This window comes from Vombatus ursinus, unplaced genomic scaffold (genome assembly GCF_900497805.2).
Source record: "Vombatus ursinus unplaced genomic scaffold, bare-nosed wombat genome assembly UNPS02014959.1, whole genome shotgun sequence".
Taxonomy (NCBI): Eukaryota; Metazoa; Chordata; class Mammalia; order Diprotodontia; family Vombatidae; genus Vombatus; species Vombatus ursinus.
This window is the reverse complement of record NW_020954737.1, coordinates 4,479,306-4,505,622: the sequence shown is the minus strand read 5'-3', so window position 1 is coordinate 4,505,622 and position 26,317 is coordinate 4,479,306. Positions and strand designations below refer to the sequence as shown.

Here is a 26,317-nt window from a genome sequence, read left to right as displayed (position 1 = left end):
CAATGGTATCTAACCTTAACCCCTTCTATAGGTTTGTTTACCACTTATCTGAGGGGACATGTTCCTCAGAAACCAGGGGAAACCTTCAGAGACTGTAGACCATTTAAAAAACATACATGAGTCTTGCCCACAAGCCCATGTCAAAGGGTCTAGGTAGCCCATAAACTGAACCCTCCATCCATCCCTATGTCATGGACAGCAATTTTATCATTAAGGCTGAAGGAAAACATGGCTAGTATGAAGACCTCAAGAGAGCCTATGTGAGGGGTGTTCCAAGGTCCTATAGAGTAAGAAAGAATGAGAGAAGGAATGAGTTCTGCAGGTAGGTCAGAGTTACTATGACCCTCACCATGCCTTTCCAGGAACAGTCTAAAGGCTAAACCAGAGACTAAGATTAGCAAACACCGAGAAAAGGGAGTTCTGTTTCAACAGCAAGTTTGTCCCCTACCATCCCCCCAACCAGTCCTAGAGGTGGAGTCAAAGATGGATGGACCCCAACACGCCGCCAAACTCCTCCCCATGCCAAGCCACAGGAATGTGGCAAGAGCCTCCTTTAGAAATTCCCACCCCCTTCTTCCTCCCACTGGGCTTTCCAGCACAAGCAGGAAAAGGATAGGAAGGGGACTTCCTAAAAGAGAGAAGAAGGCAGATTCCACACCCTTTCCTCCATACACCCCACCACACACATCCAGTACCATCCTTAAGGACCATCTCTAGGGGGCAGGGTAGTGAGTAGAATGTTAGGGCCTATGGATCATAATAGAGCCAACCTGTAAAGATGCATCCCCACTGTCCATTTCCACTCAACCCAGGCCTTCTATGTGTTTTTCCTTCACCTGATCCTTTTACTAGTTGAAGGGAACAGGGTACATTATCCCTTATTTTGACTCATTTACCGTCTCTCTCCATTTTCCCTTAGGTCCCCCATTAAAGTGGAAAATTAAGACTGAAATATAGAACATGGAAGAGTTCTAAGATTATCCTTGCATTTGTTTTCCTCAATAGCCTGTTATTATTGGAAGTGAGGGGCAGCTAGGTGGTACAGTAGATAGAGTGCCAGGCCTGGAGTTAGGAAGACCTGAGTTCAAATCTGTCCTCTGACACCTACAAGCTGTGTGACCCTGGGCAAGTCACTTAACCCTGATTGCCTCAGTTTCCTCGTCTGTAAAAGGAGCTAGAGAAGGAAATGGCAAACCACTCTTTGCCAAGAAAACCCCAAAAGGAGTCACAAAAAGTCAGATGTGACTGAACAACAACATCAATGGGAACTGAGGGGTGGAAAATGCACGGTTTTGCTTTGAGGAGATGTAATAGTTGTGGCAGATCCCAGACTCACAGAATCATCATAGACAGTGCTGAAAGTTGACCTTAGAAGCTAGGATGAAACTGAGGCCCAGAGTGATTAAATAGCTTGAACCCCGGTCCTATGACCCCAAGTCCATAGCTCTTTCCATGGAACGATGACTCATTGTCATATATGAAGCCCATGACCTGGGCCTAGTAAATTTTCATCTTGACCCGAATTCGGGTATGTGCCCATCCTTTCACTGCCAAGGTTCTCTGGAGGGCAAGGATAGCCCCCCTCCTCCTTCTTTAGCTCCTAGTGGGAAAAAAAGATGAGGAAAAAAAACAGCTCCTGCCCTGGAGGAGTTTATGTGGTTGGAGAGAGTGGGGCTAACTGCATAACATGTACGGAAATAAGCACGCACAAGGAAAATGAAGAAAAGAAAGAATCCTAACTGGGGAGGCCAGGAGAGGCTTCACAGAGACAGTGGTGCCTGAGTTGAACCTGGAAGGAAGGCCAAAATTCCTAAGAGGTGGAGCTGAAGGGGGGAAGTGCATTCTGGTCTAGGATAGATGGCTTATGTTCAGCCCAGAGACGACTGTGTTCTAAGGAGGGCAAGTAGTCCACTTACCTGCATGCAGGGTAAGGTATGGTTGTTCCCAAAGTCTTAGTGGCTTAAAACTGAACTAAAAGGGCCTCTTAATTGCCTCTGAGATACCCTTTCAGGACTAAGTCTATGCTGATCCTATGATCTCTGGAGCCTTGCACCAAAATACTGCACTGCTCCCCTTTTTCCCTCCCCCCAATTCCGTAATACCAGGCTATAGGGAAAGAAATGATGCAAGAATGATCTTAAAGCTTAAAACTGCACTAAGATTTTGGGGACACCTTTTACTGACAACAAAGGTGACTCCAAGCCCTAACTAATTATTTCATGCAAAATTGGCTTGGGACAAAATCCCACTCTGTTGCAAGCAGTAGAGTTAACCCACATCAGCACTACTCACCACCACCCAGTGTGCCCTTCAATACATGCCAGTTTCAAGAACCTAATATTTTCTGTCAATCTGATTTATAAAGGAGATTCTCCTTGGTTAGCCCCCTGCCTAGCAAGGTGTCCCATTTCCAGTCAGTGATGATGGCCACCCATCTTCACATGTTCTGCACATTGTTCAGGAAGTCCTCGGGTCAACTGGAAATGAACAAGGAGAAGAGACCATAGATTGGGTAGAGGTCAGGGTGTGGGAGGCAGAAACATGTTGTCTCGACCCACAGAAGCCACTTGGTTTGGTATCCAACTCCATGATTATTTTTCATTGTTGTTATTCATCTCATTCCAGATGCTCCACACACTCAGATGAAATCTCGACGGTCTAAGAGCTCAGTCCCTCCTGTCCTTGGAACTGAAAGTAAGTGATCTCCTCTTTCTGTTTCTTCTCTCCGCCATGGTAGAGTTGCCTAAGAGGTCCCTGGTTGTGGAATAGGGGATGAAGGAGGAAAGTTTCATTCTTCAGACCTGGGCTAAATCTTATAAGGTGGAATTTAATAGGGATAAATGCCTATATTGGATGGTAAGACGTCTCAATGAGAATCCTAGACACAGAGAAGAGAGTCTTGGGAGAGATGCATAACTTGTCTTCATATGTTTGAAAAGTTAGTCAGTTGTAAGAGATTTCTTATGCTTGGCCCCAGAGGGCTAGAGTAGGTAGCACAGTAGATAGAAAGAGAAAGGAGAAAAAAAAAGTGTTTATTAAGCACCTACTATGTGCCAGGCACTGTGCTAAGCACTTTACAAATAATGTGTCATTTGATCCTACAATTACCCTAGGAAGGAGGTGCTATTATTACCTCCATTTTGCAGTTGAGGAAGCTGAGGCAAACAGATATTAAATGACTTGCCCAGAGTCACACAAGTTAAGTGTCACATTTGAACTCAGGTCTTTATGACTCCACTGTGCCGCCTAGCTGCCTCTGGATAGAATGCTGGACTTACAGCCAGAACAACCTGAGTTTGAGTCCTGCCAAACTATTTGACTCTCGGCAGGTCACTTCACCCCTTTGTAAAATGAGGGGATTAGTCTTGGTGGCATTTAAGATCCCTTCCAACCGGAATCCTATGATTGAAATTTCAGAGGCAGATTTTATCATGCTATGAGGAAAAGCTTTCTAACTCTTAAAAGCGGTACAAAAATGGAATGGGCCGCCTTGGTAGGCAGTGAGTTTCCTATTTCTAGAAATCTTCATCTCATGAAGCCTGAGTGACTGACTATTTACAGTGGTGTAGAGGGGATTTCCTATTAAGGTAATGGGTCATACTAAATGATTTCTGAAGTCCCTTTCTACTCTTAGATTCCATATAGTTCCATAAGATAGAAAACTTGAACCACTTGGTAGAAATGATGAGGAAACATATTTCAGGTTGAGGTAACAATTAAGAGCTTTCAAATAATTGTAAATGTGTGAGAATCGAATGAACAGCAGCCTACCTTAGAAGGTTGTGAGTTCCCTATCACTTCCAGCAGATGCTGGAAGATTCTTGTCAGGAGTGTAGTAGACAGGGCTCATGCCCTTTCAGGTTTAGGGATTGTAGTAGATGGCCTGAAATGCCTTCCAGTGTTAAGGTTCCATTTTCTGTGATTTCTGGCTCTTTTCCTGATTAAGCATCAGACAAGATGCTGCCCTCCACTGGGCCTTAACTCTTGGACCTAGTCTTCTTGAAAGGATTGTGCTTTGACATCTCCCATTTTCATATAGCAGAGGAGTGTCCCCAGTTGCAATGATTTCTATCTATCAGATACTTGAGGGACCAGAGCTAGATTATTCATGCAGAAATGGAGGATTCAATTGATTCAATATTCATCAGATTTTCAGTCAGCAAGAATTTACTGTGTGCCAGGTACTGTGCGAAGCATTGGAGATAAAGAGAAAGATATGATAAATATAGAGAAAATAAAGAGAAAGAAATAAAGAAACAATGTTCCTGCCCCCAAGGAGCTCACCATCTAATTAGAGAGACAACATACAATTAACTATGTATCTACAAGGGTTATAAAATGTAAAATGTGGGTAGTCCCCAAGGAAAATCTCTACTAACTGTGGGGAAGAGAGCAGGGACCATAAAAGGGTTCCTATAGAAGGTGGAATTTGAGCTAAATCTTGAAGGAAGCCAGGTAGCCCAAGCAAGGAAGGAGTGCATTCCAGGCATGGGGGACAGGCAGGGAGTTTGGGAGGCGGCGTGTCTTATTGGAGGAACAGCATAAAGGTACTGGATTGTAGTGCATGTCAAGGGAGAACACTGGAAAGGTAGGAAGAGACCATGTTGTGAAGGGTTTTAAAAGCTAGAGGACTTTATGTTTGATCTTAGACGTCATAGGAAGCCACTGGAGTTTATTGAGTAGGGGAGGAGTGATATAGTCAGACCTTCACTTTAGGAGGATCACTTTGGCAGCTGAGTGGAGGGCAGACTAGAGCAGGGAGAGATTAGTCTAGGCAACAGGTGATGAGGGCTTGTACCAGGGTGGTGACTGCAAAAACCACTTCTCTCTCCCACCATAACTCGTTTCTTTTCATATGCAAGTTTTTTTTTTCCTCCTGGCAACAGATTTATTTTCTTAATGATATTTAGCTCAGGATGATAGTGTAATGAGTATATATCACCTGGGTAACAGGAGGATGTGGAGGAGGTGGTGGAACACCAGACTGAGATTAAACCTTTACTAAGTGGATGAATCACAAAAGCAGATGGCCCAACTCCAGATAATCAAGCTGACTTTAATAATAAAACACCTGCTATTTGTGAACTCATAGAAAGTTCTAAGAAGTGACCACTACAAGGATTGATATTGATTGGGGAAGGGGACAATTTGTTTTTTGTTGTTCAGTCATTTCAGTCATGTCAGACTCTTTGTGACCACATCTGGAATTTCCATAGCAAAGATATTGGAGTACTTTGTCATTTCCTTCTCCAGCTCATTTTACAGATGAGAAAACTGAGACCAACAGGGTTAAGTGACTTGCCCAGGGTCACACAGCTATTAAGTGTCTGAATCTAGATTTGAAGTCAGGTCTTCCTTACCCTAGACCCAGTGCTCTATCTACTGTTCCACCTAGCTGCCCCCAGGAAAGTTGAGAAAGAGTTTACCAAAAGAACAAATTATCTCTCTAAAGAGTGCAATTATTAGTGAGCATGAGTGGAAAGATCAAGGGATCATAAAAGACCCCAGAGTGAATGCCAGTTAGAAATGGACACAGTTCAATTCAATAAATGTTATATTGAGTACCTACTATGTGTGAGACACTGAGTTAAAGGCACAAAGATAATCATAGGCTCATAGATCCAGAGCTGGGATGGTCCTCCAAAGTCATCCAGCCCCTTATTTTACAAATGAGGAAACTGAGGACCAGGGAAAGCGAGTGACTTACCAAGGATACACAGGCAGTAAGCATCAGAGGTACAATTTGAACCCAGGTTTTCTAACACCAGAGGTAGTCCTCTTTACCCAATTCCAAGTCTTCCTACATGAAAAACAATGCAGGCCCTATCCATAAGGAACTTGCAGGCTATTGGGAGGGGGGTGGATAAGACATATTATCTTGTTAGTCATTTCATTCATTTTGACTCTTCATGACCCCACTTGGGGTTTTCTTGGCAAAGATACTGGAGTCATTTCCTTCTCCAGCTCATTTTACAGGTGAGGAAACTGAGGCAAACAGTTAAGGGACTTGTGTCTGAGGCCAGATTTGAACTCAGGGAGATGAATCTTCCTGACTTCAAGCTCGGCACTCTATCTACTGTACCATCTAGCTATCCCTAGACATATATACATAAATAAATGCGATATAATGTAGAATGCAAAAGGAGAAAGGAGACATTCAGGTGAAAGTGCTGTAAGATTTGAGGAAGTAAAGATTCCTCTTTTAGCTAGAGGGAATCAAGGAGATTTTCACTGAGGCGGCATCTTCAAGCTAAGTCTTGAAGGAAAAGAAAGATTTGAACAAGCCGAGGTGTGTGTTTCAGGCATAAGGAATAGCTGTACCAATGCAGGGTCAGATACAGTTGTTAATACTGGAGGAGTATGTATAAGGACGTTGTTCTAGGGATAAGAGGTCATCTTTCCTTTGTCCTTAGCATGTGATAGTGTAGAAATCCCAAGAGATGTGGGGGAGTATGAGATGGGAAGAGAAGAAAACACAGCTGCAGGGAAAGGGCTGGAGCCCATCAAGGAGAGAGCTCATCAAAGCTGTCTTTCTGCACTCTGGAGAAGGCCGAGAGGAATCCTGGCAAAGTCTTTAATTAGTTAGTCAGTTAGCATTCAGTGCACTGGGGAAAGGTCAGAAACAGTCCCTACTCTCAAGGAGCCCAGTCTAATGGAGGAGACAACATGGAAACAACTGTGTACAAACAAGATACATGCAGGGTAAACTGAGGAAGAGCATTAGGTTTAAGAAAAAGCAGGCATACCTTCTTGAAGAAGGTGGGACTTTAAGTAAGACTTGAAGGATGCCAGGTAAGCCAGGAAGCAGAGATGAGGGGAGAGTTCCAGGCTTGGGGGACAGCCAGTGATAATGCTCCAAGTCTCCTTGGTTTCCTCACTTTCAGCTTAGATAATGGCTTCTTGATTAACAAATACTAGAGTGGGTGGGCCAGCTACGTGGTGCAGTGGGATAGATTATTGAGCTGGGAATCAAGAAGACTCCTCTTCCTAAGTTCAAATCTGGCCTCAGACACTTACTAGCTGTGTGACCCTGGGCAAGTCACTTGATCCTGTTTGCCTCAGTTTCTTCATCTGTAAAATGAGCTGAAGAAGGAAATGGCAAACCACTCCAGTATCTTTGCCAAGAAACCCCCAAATAGGGTCATGAAGAGTCAGACACAACTGCATAATTACTGAACAACAGAATGGGTAACCAGAGGAAGGTATAAGCTCTTCTTTGGAGGTATCTGATAATAGAGGGAGTATTATCTTTGTGATCATTTTTGTTTGATTCTGCCTAAAAGAAAGAAATAGTGAAGGAGAGGACCCTTCAAGGTCAGTCCTAGCAATGAAAAGATTCTGAAACCAGTGTAGACACCTCACTATCCAGGGTCAGCTGGAGAAAGTAGAAGTTGGGTAAGCACTAAATTTGGTCTCAGAAGACCTAGATTTAAATCCTGGCTCTGGTACCAAGGTGGTCTGTGGACAATCCACTGTACTTCTGTAGGATTCAATTAGCCTGTGAACAAGTATTGATTAAGCACTTCCTGGAAGTTTCCTCATCTGCAAAAAAAAAAGAGGGACTAGAAGTAGATTATCTCTAACATCCCTCCTGGCTCTGGATCCCATGTAGAGGGTGGATACTAGACTAAATAACCACTTTCTGTTTATTCATTCATTTGGAGGGCAAAATGGTAGAGAAGTTTCCTTATCTCTCCTAATGGAGCATGTTTTGAAGTATATGAGTATCTAGAAAGTTTTTGAAGACAGATTTGAACTCAGGTCTTCCCAACTGCAGGCTTGGCATGAAAAACTCTCCAAGGGCATATTCATTATCAGCAAGACTCTTACTTAAGGCAGAATAGTTGATCAGGGGTTTAATGGAATCCTATTGACAGGACAGGGGTCACTACTACATAGACGTGGAAGTTTCCTTCTAGTTCTTACTGGAGAGCCTAAAGTTGACTTTGCAAATTGTGAGCCTTCTATGTTCCCTCCTTCTTTGAGAAATGGGAAGACATCTTCTTTGTGGCTGGGAAAGGGTCTTTCCTGTCTAGAGGCAGGAGATGACCTTTTTAAGGCCTGTTCTCCTTTTAATTCTTGAGAAAGTACAGATAGATTCTTTGGGCATGTTGTTGTCCTGTTGTTTCAGTCATGTCTGACTCTTTATGACCCCTTTTGGGGTTTTCTTGGCAGAGATACTGTAGTGGGTCGCCATTTCCTTCTCCAGCTCATTTTACAGATGAAGACACCAAGACAAACAGAGTTAAGTGATTTGCCCAGGGTCACACAGCTAGTAAGTGTCTGAGGCTGGATTTGAACTCATGAAGATGAGTCTTCTGACTCCAAGCCCAGTGCTCTATCCACTGTACTACATAGCTGCCCACTCCTTGGTCATAGTGTCCTTTGATTGGATGTTAATTGTTGGCATATTTTCATTGTTTCTCATGCCTCTTGTGAAGGGCTAACATAGGTTGTATCTAAACTAAGAAATCCATCTCCCCCCTCTACCCCCCCCCCCCCCCCCCCCCCCCCCCCCCCCGCCCACTGTTTGCCTTGCTTGTCAGACTGGGGTTGCTCCTTCCTCACCACCACCCCTTCCACTGACAGCTGTGTGAGTGAAGTGTCAGCACTGAGTTTGTGCAGAGCTCATCCCTCTATCCACCCCCCCCACCCCCAGAGCTCTAAGGAATCTGCTTTCTGAAAAGACTGAGAATATGAGGGAAAAAAGAGTCACAATCCTGCTTAAGGGAGTCTCCCATCTAATGGGGAAAGCAAGACATGGGCCTCTTGAAAATGTGTACCAACGCTTACAGACCGTACCTATGCATAGAACCAGAGGAGCATAGACTTGGAGCCAGAGGGGGTCTTAGAAGCCATCTCGTCCAGCCCCACCATTTTACAGATGAACGGATGAGGCTCAGAGACATTGTTACTAGGCTCAGATCACACAGGCAGTAAATAGCATAGGTAGAATTTCAATCTTGTTCTCTGATTCCAAATCCAGCAGGTATAATTCACACTGAATGCCTCCATGAATGGGGTATGGTTGGGCAGGAAACAAAAATATGATCAGAGTTTGGTGGGGTTGGTTCCAGAAAATTTGTGGAGATGAGGAGTTTTTAAGCCAAAATTTAGAAGAAAAAGAGGAGGACATTAATTGATGGAGAAGATATAGAATGTTAGTAATAACTTGAAAGAAGAACATAGACTAAAATAAGGGGCTTCTGTGTAGGGGACAGCAAGAAGACTCTTGGTTGGAGAAGGGAGTTATACTAGAGAATGAGAATAATGAGAGTAGAGAGATGAAGCCAAGCCAACTTGAGAAGTGAAGGCCTTGAAGGCTAGACTCAGAAAAGTCTGTGTGGATAGAGAGGGAGGGATCAAGGGAGGGAGAGAAGTAGGAGGAAGAAAAGAAGGTAGAGAAGGGAAAAGGGATTTTTTTTCCTTCTAGTGGTCCAAGCCCCTAGATAATGAGAGTGTGGATCAGGAGTGCAGCCAACTGAATTTCCCATGCTATTGCAGAGTCATTTTTGTTGTTCAGTCGTGTCTGACTCTTTGTGACCCCATTTGGGGTTTTCTTGGCAAAGATACTGGAGTGGTTTGTCATTTCCTTCTCCAGCTCATTTTACAGATGAGGAAACTGAGGCAAATAGCATTAAGTGACTTGCCCAGGGGCACACAGCCACAAAATATCTGAGGCTAGATTTGAACTCAAGTCTTCCTGACTCCAGGCCTGGCAATCTGTCCCTGCTGTTACAGAGTAGCGACCTATCATTCAAAACTGTAAATAATCCAAAACCTTTCTGTGAACTTTGGGATGTGTTTTTCTGCTGAGAAGATTGCCATTCCTAATGATAAAAGGCAATTTCAAAGTTCTTGAGCTCACACTGACTCTCAACAGGTGGAGAGCATCCAGATGTGTGCCTGCTGTCAGGAAAATGCCAGTGAAATTTGAATATTCACTTTAGACTATCCTCATGTGGTCAATCAGTTAGCATTTATTAAGCACCTGCCATGTGCCAGGCCCTGTGCTAACTACTGCGGTATAAAAGTAAGAGTATAAAAGTGGGGCATAAAAGTAAGCCCCTTAAAGACCTTACATTCTAACATAGAGGCAATATCCTGTGAATAAAACATGTACAACACAGATGCACGGTAACATTGGCAAGGAAGGCATCTGGGGCATTAGAAAGGCCTCATTCAGAAGGTGGCCTGTCTAGTGGGTTTGTCCCTATGTGTGCAGCTGTGAGGTTCTGGCACTGTAGCCAGCCTAGTCCTGAGAGGATCAGGAAGTGATTCTCTAGCACGAAACATGGCCCTGTGTGGGGGAGCCCTATGTGTGCCCAGCATTGGAAAATAAGGGAGGAATAGACTGAAATCCAAGATAGAGAGGACATGCCTCTCCCTGGGATGTACTGGAAGTTGTTGCTTACTCCTTGGATCTTAGATCCGGAGATGCAAAAAAATTTGGAAGACATTTAGTCTAACTCCCTCTTCTTTTCAGAGGAGAAGGTTGCAAGGCCTGGGGAAGTTAACTGAATTGGCCAGTCACAGAGGGCAGGATTCGAATCTGGGCCCTTTGATTACAGAGCCAGGGCTCTTTTGCACTGTACCCCAGAGATAACTTACATAAACACATCGGAGTATACTGGAAAGATCTGGAACTAGAAAGGCCCTCAGAGGCCATTAGTCCAACCTCCTCATTTTATAGATGAGGAAACTGAAACCCTAAGCTCAAAAGTCAAAGATGGGGTTTGAGCCAAGGTTATTTGACTCCACTGTTTACCAGACTGTCTCCTACCAACCTGTTGCAAAGATTCTCTTCTCTGTCTTTTCCCACTGCCATAGCTAGGTGGTGGTGTGGGGAGATGGATGTCTGGCTTTGATGGTTGTTATCTTCTCCCTCTCCCTGCTCCCTCCTCCTAGCCAATAATTTGACAGAGAGAGAGATCTCTGGCTTTTCTGAGGTAGGGAGAGAAAAAGGGATGACAGACTGACCTAGAGGGAGAGAGGGAGAGAGAGAGAGAGAGAGAGAGAGAGAGAGAGAGAGAGAGAGAGGGATGGTGGGCTGCCACATTTCCCTGGATCTTGAGACCTGCTGTGGGTGTTTATGGAATGCTTCATAGCAAGAATTTAAGACCAACACTTAAGGGAACACTTCAGCCCCTCTTCCTAATCCAGACAGAGCTTCCTTTCAGAGAGAACAGAATGTCCTCTCACCTTTAGGAAACAGAGAAAGACTCCTGATTTCATTGTTTCTGTTGAAGGCAAGGCCCTATCACCATTGTCCCAGTCATTAAAACCCAAAACTTCAAGGTTTATCATTAATGTCTCTTTTCTCCATCACACTCCATCTTATTAATCAAAAAGTCCTATTATTGATTTGACCTCCAAACTGGATATTGAATCCAGAAGTTGATTTCTACTCTCATTGGCCTAGTTCAGGCCTTTATTAACTCTCTACAGAGCCATTTCAATAGTCTCATAGTTGGTCTTCCCACAATTAGTCTCTTTCCCCTCTGTTGAAATCCTATGTGCTGCTACCCAATTAATCTTCCTCATACACAGCTCTGATCACGTCACACACAATCCTCTGACTCAGAAACCCTCAGTGCCTAAACCTTATTAGCCGAGCATTCAAGCCCTTCCACAGGGTAAATCCAACATAATTTTCCTGTCTGATCTCCTAGTACACTGTTCCAAGTGTACTATACTTTTAGGCTCCTAGAATCACAGATTTAGAGCTGCATAGGACCTTAGAAGTCATTGAGTTCAACCCCTTCATTTTACAGATGAAAAAAACTGGGACCCCCCAAAAAGTTGTCACTTAACCAGGGTCATACAGCTAGTAAGTGCCCAAGATGACATTAGAACCCAGATCTTCCTGACTCCAAGTTTGAACTGGAGCATTTCTTGACCATACCCTCACAAATTCCTGTTTCAGATTCATTATGACTGGAATTTCCTTAAACTTAACCATCCTTTGAGGCCAACTCAGTTGCCACCTCCTCCCTTACAACTCCATTGTCAATAATCATCCAATGGGACTGAATTCGTCAGGCACTTTGTACCTTAGGTTTAAACCATTCTCCCATGTATTTCTGTTTATGTCTGTATTTCTGTTTATATCTTTTCTCTTAACTGGATTATATTTTACTAGATTGTTATCCCTATGAGGGCAGGGACTATGTATTATTTATTTTCATATCTCCCCTAGCACCTAGCACAGTGTGTTGTACATCATAGGTGCTTAATGTTTAGATGATTGATTGGATGGATGGGTAAATGAACAAACATTGAAGAGGTAGCAGGGAACCAAAAAAGACAGTGTGCTAGGCTTCATGGTCGTGGTGAAGTGGAAATAAAGATGAGGAAGTAAAATCTTCTACTTAGATTCCAGTAATACTGAGAACTTGTGATAGGGCAGTGCCTAAGAAATATGGGGCTGTGGAAAGAGCCTTAGACTAGGAATCAGGACAGCTAAGTTCTGATCTAGACTCTGCCACTGGTTAGCTTTGGGACCATCGTCCAATCGCTTAGCCTCTCTGAGATTCATTTTCTTCCCCGTGATGGAGGCTGGGACTGGAAAAGGTCCAGGTTTCCTTCCAGTTCTTACATTTTGGGATTCTATGAAACTTGCTGTCGGGGAACCAGACAAAAGAAATTTTTCAGTTCTCCTCCATCTCCACTGAGATTTCACAAGGAAAATGTCCTAAGATAAGGATGGTATGCCCACGAAATGTTTTCTTCACCACTACCATGAAGTGTAGGTAATGGAAGTATGGTGATCTTCCCAGTTCACATATAGGTAAAATGAGGTATAGAAATACTATTTGCTCAAAGTAGTCAATGACAGGGCTGGACTCAAGCCTTCTGAGTATAAGCCTAGTATTCTTTCTACAACGTCAAGTTTACATTTGATGAAATGTAAGCTCCTTGAAGTCTAGGGCTGTACTTTTCTGTCTTTATATCCCCAATGCCTAGCACCTAGGAGGCACTTAATAAACAGCTGATTGATGCTGCTTCTATAACGATGCCACCAGAAAAACTTGACAACCTAGAGCAGTGGTCTCCAAATACACCTCTATCAGTAAAAAATCCTTGTACCAACATACTTATTTTTACTTCTTTATAAATTATATACTTGTACTCTTGTTCTAATAATTATGTGCATTGTACAATTTACACAAAATAGAAATAAAAATGAAAGAGCTAAAGATGAAATAATATTTGATCCTAGAATGAATAGGGAGTCACTGGAATTTGTTGAATAAGAGAGTGACATGTTCAGACCTGCATTTTGGAAAATCACTTTGGCAGCTACATGGAGGATGAATTAGAGTGGAGAGAGAATTGAAATAGAGAGACCAATCAAAAGACTACTACAAAATTCCAGGAGAGAGGCCCCAGAGCCTGGCCAGGACAGAGATGGGAGAGACTGTAGAGATAGGAGTGACAAAATTTAGCAATTGGTTGGGTGTCTGGATTCCTGGGATGATGGCGGTGCCCTCGACAGTAATAGAGATAGTCAGAAGAGCAGGTTTACTGGGGAAAGATAGTGTAATTCACCCTGTGCCGCTAAAAATGAAGAAGGGAGAGGTTCTAATTCACTGGTCACTGACCTGAAGCACAGAGCCCACTCTCCTGCCCTCTGATGGGCAATGACACAAGGTAAACTGGGGAGTAGGTCTGGGTATACTGCTGGGAAGGAGGTGAAATTTTCCAATGGCACCTGCATTGTTCCTGCTTTTGGTGCCCATGTAATGGTTAGGTTATAACTGCCTGGAGGGACCAACGTCTGACTCAAAAGGGGGAAGTTGGGATTCTGTAATGCTGACAATAGGGTTATCTATGTAAGTGTTCTGTGCCCTGTCTGTGGTTTGACTTTGGCTGTCCTTTCATAGATTCGGGTCCCTTGGCCATCATAACTTATTCAGTTCAATTCAACAACTGATTATTAAGCCTCTTTTGTGTGCCTCGAGGAGAGGGATAAAGATCTGTGAGATTTAGGCCCCTGCCCTCATTGACCCAATAGTCAAGTAGAATATTGGGGTTTCAGGTATTTGAGTCTCAGCATCATGAGGTGACTCTCCCAGTAATTCCTGTTAATTTGAAGGGGCCTAAGGGTATGTAAAAAACTTTCTTGAAAAAAAGTTTTTATAGCAATTTCCCATCATTCATTCAGCAAATAGTTATTGAGCCTTTTGCCCTGGGGGGGGCCTTTATTCATACAATTATTATATAGATGGGACGTGTGTGTGTGTGTGTGTATCCCTGCCAACATCTCCATTTCAGCTGGGAACAGGATTGGAAAGAATGAGCTCAAGAGAGATGGGTAGATAGATAGATAGATAGATAGAATGTATAGGTTATATTCTCACATCTCCCAACTACGTATCCTTCAAGGCTCACCATCACGATGTTTCTGATCATTCCAGGTGCCAAGTGATTTCCTCGCTTCTCAGGAACACTCATGTGTGTACTCATATTATAGTCCTTTGTGAACATGTCTTTCCGGCCTTAGATTAGATCCCTGAAAGCAGAGATTGTGCCTTATTTTTTATATCCCTCCTTATACCTACTAGTGCTTTGCTGTATAGCAACAGCAAAGATTTTGCAAAGTGCTTTCCATATGTTCTCTCCTTTGATACTGAGAACAACCCTATGAGGTAGGTACACTCATTATCCCCATTTTCACAAGTGAGGAAACAGAGGCTGACACAAGTTAAATGACTTGGCCAAGGTTTGACTGCTAGTAACTGTCCAAGGCAAGATATTATATAGATAATTATGTGATTTTATTATGCTTTTAAAAATTTGTTTCTTTGGACTCTTTTTTTTTTTGCAATTGGAAAACAAAAACTTGGCCTAGGTATGTTCATTTTAGAGTGAGAAAGACACAAAAAAGCTAGATCAGCGCAGAGTTGCAGTCTAGAGGGACCTAGGCAGCTACCGTCACCATCCAATGCCCCTGAACTGTTCTGCTACAGCTCCCATGAAGTGGGGACTCAGCCCTCGCTTGCCAAACCCTACCTAGGCCTGGCTTCTTCCCTTCACGAGTCTTTGGCAGAGAGTGATGCTGCTTTTCTTAGCTGTGTGACCTGGGGCAAGTCTCATGCCCCAAGCAAGTCACATGCCCCAAGCAGGTCACTAAGACTAGAAATTGCAGAGCAGGTATCCACCTGTATTCCTAGAAGGTGTCACCTCAAAGGGGGCGCTTCTTACTAATGAAATGACTGATGATTTTTTTTTTTTGAAAAGCAGTATCTAAGATTTAAGCTGACTATAAGAATTCAACATAAAAAAGAATCTGTGAAAATAACAGAAACTACACAAAACTGTGTGATGCAATGAATTCTGTTTTACAAGGAAACATAGAAACATCAATACTTGTTCATGAGCCACCAGCGGGCCTTGTTTACATGTGGTTACACCTACAGGAGATGGGCCTGTGTGGAAGGAGACTTGAAGAGATGTCTTCAGAAGACTTCAAATGCGCTTCAAGCCCATTTGAATCCATATTGTTGTTGAGTCATTTCAGTCATGACTGACTTGCCGTGACCCCATTTGGGGTTTTCTTGGCAAAGATCCTGGAGTGATTTGCCATTTCCTTCTCCAGCTCACTTAACAGATGAGGAAACTGAGGCAAACAAGGTTAAGTGACTTCCCTGGGGTCACACAGCTAGGAAGTGTCTGAAGCTGGATTTGAACTCAAGTGTGCCAGACTCTACCCACTGCCCCATCTAACTGCCCTTTTGAATCCATACTGCCCAGCTTCAGTGGGACCCATGCTGATGCTCCAAAGAGGGCAGCTTGGGCAGCGTTTGATGACTCCTTTGGTCGCTTCCTCCCCACAGCAGCCGCTCCCTAGCATCTAGCATGCACATGTTATATACTTGGTAAATGTTTGTTGATTTGACTTGACACACACTTTAACGGATAATTTCACCACCTAATTTATTAAGAAATCCAGGTTCTAGTGTGAGTTTCATCATTTAACTACCTCCATTTCATTTTCCACATTCAACTTATCCTTTCTTCCAATCTCTCTCTCTCCCCTTTTCTCTCTCCACACACATAATCACATAATATATATGTTATAAAATAAACATATACATATATTATAGATTTGTATATATAATATTAGGGTTGTCTCTGTCTCTCTCCTTCTCCTGCCCCCTTCATCTCTCTGTCTCTCTCTCTCCATCTTCCTTCTCACTCCTTCCCTCTCCCTCTTCTCCTTCTCCCCCATCTCTCTCCCTCTCTCCTTTCTCCTTTCCCTCTATCCCTCGCCCTCCCCTCTCCCCCTTTGTCTTTCTTTTCCCCCTCTCTCCCTTTCTCTCTGCTCCTCTTTCTCCCTCTCCCACTCTCTCCTCTTCTCCCTCTCCTTTTCTCTCCCTCTCACTTCTTCCCACCTCTCTCCCCTCTACCTCCTCTCTCTTTCCCTCTTCCCTTCTTTCATCATCTTCCTTCCCTTCTCCTTTCTCTCCCCTTCTCTCCCTCCTCTCTGCACCTCTCTCCCTTCCCCCCTTGCTTCTTCTCCTTTCCCTTCTCTCTCTCTCTCTGTCTCTCTGTCTCTGTCTTTCTCTTCCCCCCCTCCCCTTCGCCTCTTTTTTCACTCCCTCCCTCTACAAAACTCTCCTCTCTCATCTCCCTACACACACACGTGATGAGCTTTAGCCTTATTGCAGTTCAGAACTCCCACAGTCAAGCAGTCCACCAGCCTCAGTGTCCCTAGTAGCAGGAATTATGTGCATGTGCCACAATACCCAAACCTTTCCCCTAATCTCAAAAGAAAAAGTTAACTCTTCTTTAAGGTCTTTGAGGGCAGACACCATTCCTTTCTTATCTTTGTTTTCCTAAGGGCTAGTACAGGGCCTCGTCCATAAAAGTCACTCCACAAAGCCTTGTTGATTGATCTGTTTGAGGCTAACCCTCCATTGCTGTACCAGATTCCAGCCAGGTCCTGCTCCCACACCTCCATCCGTTTCTTCCATCATCTTCAATCTCTCCCTCCTCTCTTTATTTAATCATGACAGAGCAGGGTGGAGGGTCCCCTCTGACTAATCCTGCTCTTCCCCCAACTGTCATTTTGGTTCTATCATTTGACCACCAAACTTTCTTACTGGATAAATGATACTCAAGTACTTCTGTAGACTGAACATTACAGATGCAAAAGTATTGTATGAAGAGCCTGCTTTGTGAAGATGGTTGTGCCTTTCCTTACCGTTTAGTCATTCACTACTAATCGTCTCCTTTACGCTTAGGATCCACAGTCTGACTTTTGCTTTGAACCACTCCAGCACCTATCAGAGTACCTTGCACATAGTAGGTGGTCCCTAAATACTTGTAGACTGATTGCTTTCTTTTTTAAAAAAAAAATAATTTATTTATTTTTAGTTTTCAACATTTACTTACATAAGATTTTGAGTTTTAAATTTTCTCCCCCTCCCTCTCCTCTCCCCTCCCCAAGAAAGCATGTAATCTGATATGGGCTCTACTTATATATTCATATTAAGCATATTTTTGCATTAGTCATGATGCATAGAAGAATTAGAACTAATGGGAGGAACCATGAGAAAGAAGAAATAAAATAACAAAAGAATAGGAGAGCAAATAGTATGCTTCCATCTGCATTTAGACTCCATGATTCTTTTTCTGGATGTGGATAGCATTTTCCATCATGAGTCTTTTGAAGTTGTCTTAGATCCTTACAGGGTTAAGTCTATCCAGGTCAGTCATTGTACTGTTACTGTGTACAATGTTCTCCTACTGATTGTTTTCTTAAAAGTCATAAGGGACCACCTCCTCTCAATTTCAGGAATCTTTTCTCAGTTCTCATTATCCTTGAGACATTTGACAATTTAACCATTCTGTCCTTAAAATGCCTTCTTCTTTTATTTTTGGTGTTCTTTTCCTTCTAAAATGTAAGTTCTTACAAGTCAAGGATTTCCTTTTTCTTTCTTTTTTTTGGGGGGGGGGGACAGTAATTGTATAACTATTGCTTAGCACAGTGCCTGGTACATAATAAGTACTTATAAAAGCCTTTTCGTTCATTCTTGATTCTCTCTCCACCTGTCCTGACTGTTGTTTCTCTGTGTCTTCCAAAATCCTAATTTTTTTCCTCTGACTTCCTAACTGTGGGCATTTGCTCAAGAGTCAGTCCTTTTCCTCTTTCTTTTGGAGAATTGATCCATTTCTGCACTCCAGCAGTTGTCTGTGTCTGATCCCAAAGTCCATATTACTGAACCAACCTCTTTATGGCATTCTAGTTCCATATTTCCAAATGCTTGCTGAATATTTCTGATGAAATATCTCACACACTTTAAGCTCAACACATTCAAAACTAAAACTCATCATCTTTTCCCCTCAAGCCAACCTTTTCTCCCAAATTTTCATCAGTGGTACTACTATTCTCCCAGGCACACAAAAAAGAAATCTGGTATCTTGGATTTCACCCCATATATCTGATCCATGACCATCTCTTGTAAATTTTTTCTTCCAAATATCTGCCATATTTGTCCCTTCCTTTTCATTCTAACTGTGGCCTTCCAGACTCACCTTTCATCACATCATATCCAGTCATTTCTTATACTTGACCTTTTGCCTCCATTTTTACCCCTCACCCTCCAGAGGTACCTCCTTCATACTACTGCCAACTAAGCTTCCTTGCACACATCACTGTTATCCTATCACTCACTACTCAAAAATCTCTAATGGCTCCTGGCTGTCCTCAGGATAAAGTACAAATTCCTTGGTACTTTATAAATCTAAAAGCACTACATGAGAGAGTCATCGTCATTATTGTTAGCCCAGCTTTTAAGCTTTTCCATAATCTTGCTACTTTGTCCTATCTATACAAATTCACCATCTACAGCTCTTTGGTACAAAACCTTGTTACTTCAGTATCTTCCCAAGGATTTCTGCTTATTCCTACCTCCAGGCCTTTTTTCATGGTGTTTTCCCCACCTGTAACACCATTCATATTTCTATACCAATTCAAATCCCACCCATCCTTCAAGACCCAGCTCAAGTTTTACCTCTTCCAAATCCCCATTGACCTCTCTGTTCTCTCTTTGCCTAAAGCCAGCTAGGTGGCCTCATGGCAAGAGTTGGACTTAGAATCAGGAAGACCTGAATTAAAACCTTCCCTCTGACACTTGTTGTTTATCCTTCAATCTTGAAGAGAACCAATGACATCAGGAGGGTGATGTCATGACTTGCAGGTGAATTGGATTTAAGTGAAGGAGGGCCATTTAAAGTCACCAGCCTCACTTTCTCCTCTGGAGCCATCTGGGTCCAGTGGCAAGACATAGATCAGGACCACTAGAGATGGCCCAGGATGCAGTGGGAGACCTTGGCCTTTTTAAGCTAAGATCTTTCCCAGGTCTCAGTTTGCCTTAGACACTAGCTGTGTGCTCCTGGTCAAATCACTTCAACAGTTTCCTCCTATAAAATTGAAATAGTTATAGAGGTTGTTTTTGAGGATTAAGTGAGATAATATATGTAAAGTGCTTTATAAACCTCAAAGAGCTTTATAAATGATACCTATCGTTATTCTATATACTTCCAGATATTTTTCTAATTATATTTTGTCATACGTTATTCCTGAATGAATTTATGAATGTGTCTATATCCCTCTAGGCAATACTGTGGTCCAGAGGTTTCAAAACACCTGGCCCCAAGTGCCACCCAAATCAGATTAAAATGTAATTAGGAAATATTTAACAAATAAATAAAAAGACCGTAAAAGAAAGACAATATTAAAATTTAAAACTAAGTCAATATGCTGGCTACAGAGCTCCTTATGTATGGTTTAGTAGCCTTCATTTCTTTTTTTTAAATAATATTTTATTTTCCCCGAGTTACATATAAAAACAGTTTTTAACATTCAGTTTAGAAAAAAATGAGTTCCAAATATTCTTTATCCCTCCTTCAACCTTCCCCCTCCCTGAGACAGTAAGCAAATTGATTATAGGTTATACATGTTCAATCATGCAAAACATATTCCCATATTAGTCATGTTGTGAAAGAAGACCAGACCCAAAGAAAAAAATACAGAAAGTGAAAAATAGATAGTGTGCTTTGATCTGCATTCAAACTCCATCAGTTCTTTTTCTGGAGGTGGAGAGCATATTTTATCATGAGTCCTTTGGAATTATCTTAGATCATTGTGTTGCTGAGAAGAGCTAAGTCTCCATTTCTACTTGAGTTCGATCCCATTGCTCTCTAAGACTACCAGTGGTAAAGAAGGAGGCGATACGGCAAATTTGGTAAGGGGAGTTTTCTCATCCTCATATCAATGAATTCACAGGTCCAGGCCCTGTCCCTATCCCCTTATATCCCTCACTGCCTAAAAGTTAACTAGCATGGTGGGACTTTAGGTGCGACTTGAAGGAAACCATAGAAACTAGGAGTAGGTGAGGAGGGAAAGCATTCCAAGCATGGGGTGCATACAGCTGGTGAAAATTATTGAGTTGAGAGATGGAGTGTTGTGTTCAATTAATAGAAGGAGGCCACTGTCACTGGACTGCAGATTACATGGTGGGGACTAAGGCATAAGAAGACTGGAAAGATTGGAAGGGGTCAGGTTCTAATGGTCTTTGAATTCCAAACAAAGGATTTTATATTTTATCCTGGAGGTACTAGGGACCCACTGAAGTTTATTGACTGGAGAGGGACAGATTCAGATCTTAGCTTTAGGAAGATCAGTTTGACAAATGAGTGGACGATGAAGTGGAGCGAGAAGAGTCTTGTGTCGGGGAGATCAACCGTAGCTATTGCAGTAGTCTTAAGCATGAATTGATGAAGGCCTGCACCAGGCTGGTGGTGATGTCAAGAGAGAAAAGGGAGCATGTAGAAGAGATAGAGCAAAAGTAGAAACAGGAGTTGGCAACTGATTGGACATGGGAGGGTGAGAGAGAATGAAGAGTCAAATTATGCTGATGGTAGGTGCTCAATAATTAAATGACTCTTTGGCTAGTTGGTTGATTGGCTGATTGATTGGTTAATTAAGGTGAGCTGTGGCAGAAAGAGTCCAGTCTGGAATTAGATATTTAGGAAGGAAGGAAGGGAGGGAAAGAAATAAGCATTTATTAAGTGCGAACCATGCGATGGGCATTGTGCTAAACATTAATATTTGCATAGTGATTTATAAATTTATAACTTTTTCATTGGATTGAAGATTTGCCACTGAGAGGCAACATTGCAGGTCATCTTGCACACCTCCCTCATTTTATACATTAGGAGCTAAGGACCGGAGAAGTTAAATGACTTGGTCAAAGTCATAAAGAGAGTAAATGCTAGAGCGATGACTAAAACTCATATCCTCTGATTCCAAATCCAACTTGCTTGCCATTGTACCATATTTCCTTCCTAAAATGAGACTTCTGAGGCTCACAGGCAATATTAGGCTTCAAAGCCAAGACTTCCTGTTTACTGGATAGGTACTTCTTTCATATCACGGTTCTATTTTTTTGTCAGGCATCCCTTTTTTTGCAAGCCGTCAAAATAGAGGGCTCTGAACTGAAAATGAAAGCATCCAGCTAAGGTTCCCTGGCCAAGACCAAAAGCTAAGATCCTTGAGCCTGTGAAAAAGGCAAATTGGATTTTCTAACATTGTTTTCATTTTCCGATCCTTTGAGGGGTTAGGAGGAGAAGGGAAGAATGGTTGGTAAGTTTACAACTGTATCTTTAAATAGGGTGTAGATATCTCTTATTGGAGACCAATATACCTTCTTTATCCCAAGACCTCAGGTTCCAGAGACTGCTACCTCTGTTCCCTGAGTTCTGATATTTGATAGAGGGGTTGTACCATCTAGGGCAAGATAAGGAAGATATTTTATCTGAAGCTCCAAAAATGGGTCCAAGGTGGGAGTAGTCAAGATAGTGAAGATTCAGTGGGTTGTTAATGTGTAGTAAGTAGGTAATAACATCTTGACAAATGAGTGGACGATGAAGTGGAGCGAGAAGAGTCTTGTGTCGGGGAGATCAACCATAGCTATTGCAGTAGTCTTAAGCATGAATTGATGAAGGCCTGCACCAGGCTGGTGGTGATGTCGGAAGAGAAAAGGGAGCATGTAGAAGAAATAGAACAAAAGTAGAAACAGGAGTGGGCAACTGATTGGACATGGGAGAGAAGCCTAATATTGCTTGTGAGCCTCAGAAGTCTCATTTTAGGAAGGAAATATGGTACAATGGCAAGCAAGTTGGATTTGGAATCAGAGGATATGAGTTTCAGTCATTGCTCTAGCATTTGCTCTCTTTATGACTTTGACCGGGACGGTCTTGGAATACCAAGAAATGTCATAAGTAATTGATCTTCTCTGTATTTCAGGTGATGCAACAGTGAAAAAGAAACCTGCCCCCAAGACTCCTCCGAAGGCAGGTAATTAATTGCTGGTGGCATCCTGTGATAAGGGGTCACCTGTTGGGATTCAGTATTCCCCTTCGCCTTTTGCCATACTGATCCCCTGAGACTATGGCTCAGGCTCTATGGCTGTATGGCCGTGTCTTTATCTTTCATCTCTCACATCCTCTGGATCCAGACTCCCTCATGCTAGCTTGCTCATTCTTTCTTTTGAGCTCTTCCCCTCGTGCTTTTCTCATTCATCTTCACCTCATAAGACAAATGAGTTGTCAAATCTTGTCATTTCTACCATCACCACATCTACCCTTATCCCTGCTCACTTAGTAGGTCCTTATCACCTCCCCTGCACGCTATTACAATGGCCATTTGATAGTTTCCTGCCTTAAGTCTTCCCCCTCTTTATTCCATCCTCTACTTCCACCCAAAGTAATTTTCCTATAGTGCAGATAGGACTATGACACTCCCCTACCCAACAAACTCAAGTGGCTCCCAGTTCTGTCAAGATGAAATAGAAACTCTTCTGTTGGGCATTTAAAACCCTCTACAACTTGACCCCAACCTACCTTTCCTATCTTATCATATATTAATCCCCTTTCCTCACACTACAATTCAGCCAAATTGATCACATAGATCTCCCTTTTCTGTGCCTTTGCACTGGCTGAGCCCCATGCCTGGAATGCACCCCTCCTCGCTCTGTTCATCAGAATCTCATTTCCTTCAAAATTTAGCTTAAGTGCCATTTTCTACATGAAACTTTTTTCAGATGTTCAAAGCTGCCAGCGTTGTTGTAGTTGAGTTGTTTCAGTCATATTCTACTCTTCGTGACCCCATCTGGGGTTTTCTTGGCAAAGATGCTGGAGTGGTTTGCCATTTCCTTCTCTAGCTCATTTTACAGATGAGGCAAATAGTAGGGTTAAGTGACTTGTCTAGGGTCACACAGCTAGTAAGTGTCTGAGACCAGATTTGAACTCAGATCTTCTTGACTCCAGGCCTGGTGCTCTATCCACTGTGCCACCTAGCTACTCCTCGACTGTCAGTATTTCCACCCCTAAATTACCTTGCCTTTATTTCATGTGTGTATTGTGTATGCTTACATATATGTGTTGTCTCCTCCAACAGAATCCAAGCTCCTTGAGGGCAGTTTGTTACTTACATCCTTGTATCTCCAGGGTTTAATGCAGGGTCTGGCACATAGTAGGTGCTTAATGAATTCTTGATGATAGATTAGTTCATCAATATTATGAGCACACATTATGCCCAGAACACCATATAGTACTATGGACTACCCTTCCCCTTCTCCAAAGCCTTACTTAAAATTTAACTGCATTGGGCAACTAGGTTGCTCAGTGGATAGAGCACCAGCCCTGGATTCAGGAGGACCTGAGTTCAAATCCAGCCTCAGACATATAACACTAGCTGTGTGACCCTGGGCAAGTCATTTAACCCCATCGCCTAACCCCCCCAAAAATTTAACTGCGTTAAGAGGGACATAGCTTCTAGGAATAAAGAAGTAATAAAAATAAAGAGGTTATTCTATAGCCTTCATCATACCCCATCTGGAATATTATGTTCAGTTTTGGGAACCACAGTTTAAGAACATAGATAATATGAAGAGTGTCTAGGGGAGCAAAACTAGGAGGTTAAGGCCTTCAGTCTTTGTCATATGAAGATAGGTAGAAGGAGCTAGGGGTGTTTATCCTGGAGAAGAGAAGATTGAGGGGGAACCATGGTAATTGTCTTTAAGAATTTGAAGGGCTAGACTGTGAAAGAGAGATTAGACTTACTCTGTTTGACCCCAGAGGGCAGAAACCCAGAGGAGTAGATAGAAGCCACAAGGAGGCAAATTTAGGTTGAGTCTCAGAAAATAAAAAAATTCCTACTATTTATAGCCATCTCAAAATGGAATAGGCTTGGGGACAGCTAGGTGGCACAGTGGATAGAGCACCGGCCTTGGATTCAGGAGGACCTGAGTTCAAATCTGGCCTCAGATACATAACACATACTAGCTGTGTGACCCTGGGCAAGCCACTTAACCCCATTGCCTAGCCACCCCCCCCCCCAAAATGGAGTAGGCTTCCATTGGTAATGTAGTCTTCTTCCTTAGGAGTCTTCAAGCAGAAGCTGTATGACTTCTTGTTGATCATGTTTTAATGAGGATTCGGTTCCTGTAAGAGTTGCTGGGTGGCCACTGAGGGCCCTCGCAGCTCTCAAATTCTGTGATTTTCTGAGAAAACCTTCTCTTACTGTTGAACTATCACCATACTCCACTTCCTCTGAAGTGGATATGTGCAATTCCAATATATTCATTTTGCAAGGTCTTTCTTGTTCTTTTTATATGAAATTTTATATGAAATTGGTCCCTCGTATGATTGGAGGCTCCATGAGAGCAGAGACCATATTCCCAGAAAACAAGCAACAAGCACATGGATTTTGTCCATTTTGTTTCTTTCCTTTGACCTTATCTATCTCTTTATATGATCTCCCTGACTCACTCAGATGTACGTCCTGGACAGTAGGGCTTGTTTCGTTTTTGTCTTTGTATGGCTAGGATTGTGCCTGGAATATTTTCTTTTTGGTCAGGACCTGTGATTTCATTGGTTAAAAAAGATGCCTCTTTTGATGAAGACTAGCAACTTTTCCTCAGCTTACAATTTCAGAGACTCTAAATTAGGGCATTGAGAGTATAAGCGACTTGGCCATAATCACACAGGTAGTATATGTCAGAGGCTCCATCCACTTCAGCAGGCTTCCTTTTGCCTTGCACATAATGGGTGTTTAACCAATTTGGGTTGAACTTAATTGCATTGCATTGCATTACAATCAAATAAGTGGACAATACCATTCAACATGAATACAGAAGGGATGCTGTGTTAAAAGCGTGACTACAGCTGAGTGGGGTTTATCAGGGAAGGTTTTCTAAGGCTCAAGTCATAGCTCTCAGAGGAAGCCTCAGTTTCTAGTTTTCTCACTGAAAGTGTGGGAATGGAAAAGGAGGAGACAGACTAGCATGTCTATGACCACATGTCTATGACCATCTCCTACCACATGGAATGCAGCTCAATGCATCATATACTGGGGATCCAGCTTCTGGTGGGGAGAGGTTCACTTGTTCTTCAGAGAGGTGTATTTAGAGGTCTCTTTAGTTCTCTGATTCTCTTTTTCTCCTACCCTCCAGCTCTTCCCCCCCAGATCATCCAGTTCCCTGAGGATAAGAAAGTTCGAGCTGGAGAATCTGTGGAGTTGTTCTGCAAGGTTGCAGGCACCCAGCCCATCACTTGCACCTGGATAAAGTTCCGAAAGCAGGTAATCTGCAGGGGTGGGGAATTTGAGGGGTCAGGACCTGACCAAGAAATGGATATAGATGTATGTGTATGTTGGGGGGAACCCAAAGGAGGCAGAGGAACTCTTTTCCTACTGAGAAATCTTTACAAATTGGAAAGGTCACCATATGTTTTGGATGGTTTTCATGGGAAACCACAGAACCATGGGTACCCAAAGGAGGCATTGATTTTTCCTTCTCAGAGACGTTTCCAAATGAGAGTGATCCCTTTACTGATCTATTTTTGGTGCTATCCAGAGTCTAGGTGAATTAAATGACCAACAACAACCACAAACATTTGTTAATCATCTACTGTATACAGAGCACCATATTAGGTGCTGAGGGAAATACAAAATTTAGAGAGGAGGTGGTCCCTGACCTCATAGAGTTCATAGTCTAGGAGGGGAATAAGACACAATTACAGATAAAGATATGGTACAATATTACATATATTAGGATCAGGAGACCTGAGTTCTCATCCCTTCTTCTGTCCTAAACCTGTAGTGTAACTGTAGATGTCACCTCCTTTCTCCAAGCCTCAGGCTCTCTATCTGTATAAAAGGAAAAATTATCCTTGCCCCTGTCCCATGTATGGTTTCATATGGTTGGTGTAAGGATACAATGAAATGAGATAATGCATCTCTATA

General features: G+C 42.6%; 1 protein-coding gene across 1 annotated transcript in view; it reads left to right on the top strand.

The window, feature by feature from the left end:
• The window catches only part of MYLK (myosin light chain kinase), a 313,404-nt gene that overhangs the window by 213,048 nt on the left and 74,039 nt on the right, over positions 1-26,317 (top strand). The window contains exons 18-20 of the mRNA XM_027845152.1: positions 2,626-2,694; positions 22,319-22,369; positions 25,527-25,654. Of these exons, the coding sequence (XP_027700953.1) occupies positions 2,626-2,694; positions 22,319-22,369; positions 25,527-25,654 (248 nt within the window). The remainder of the gene's footprint in view (positions 1-2,625; positions 2,695-22,318; positions 22,370-25,526; positions 25,655-26,317) is intronic.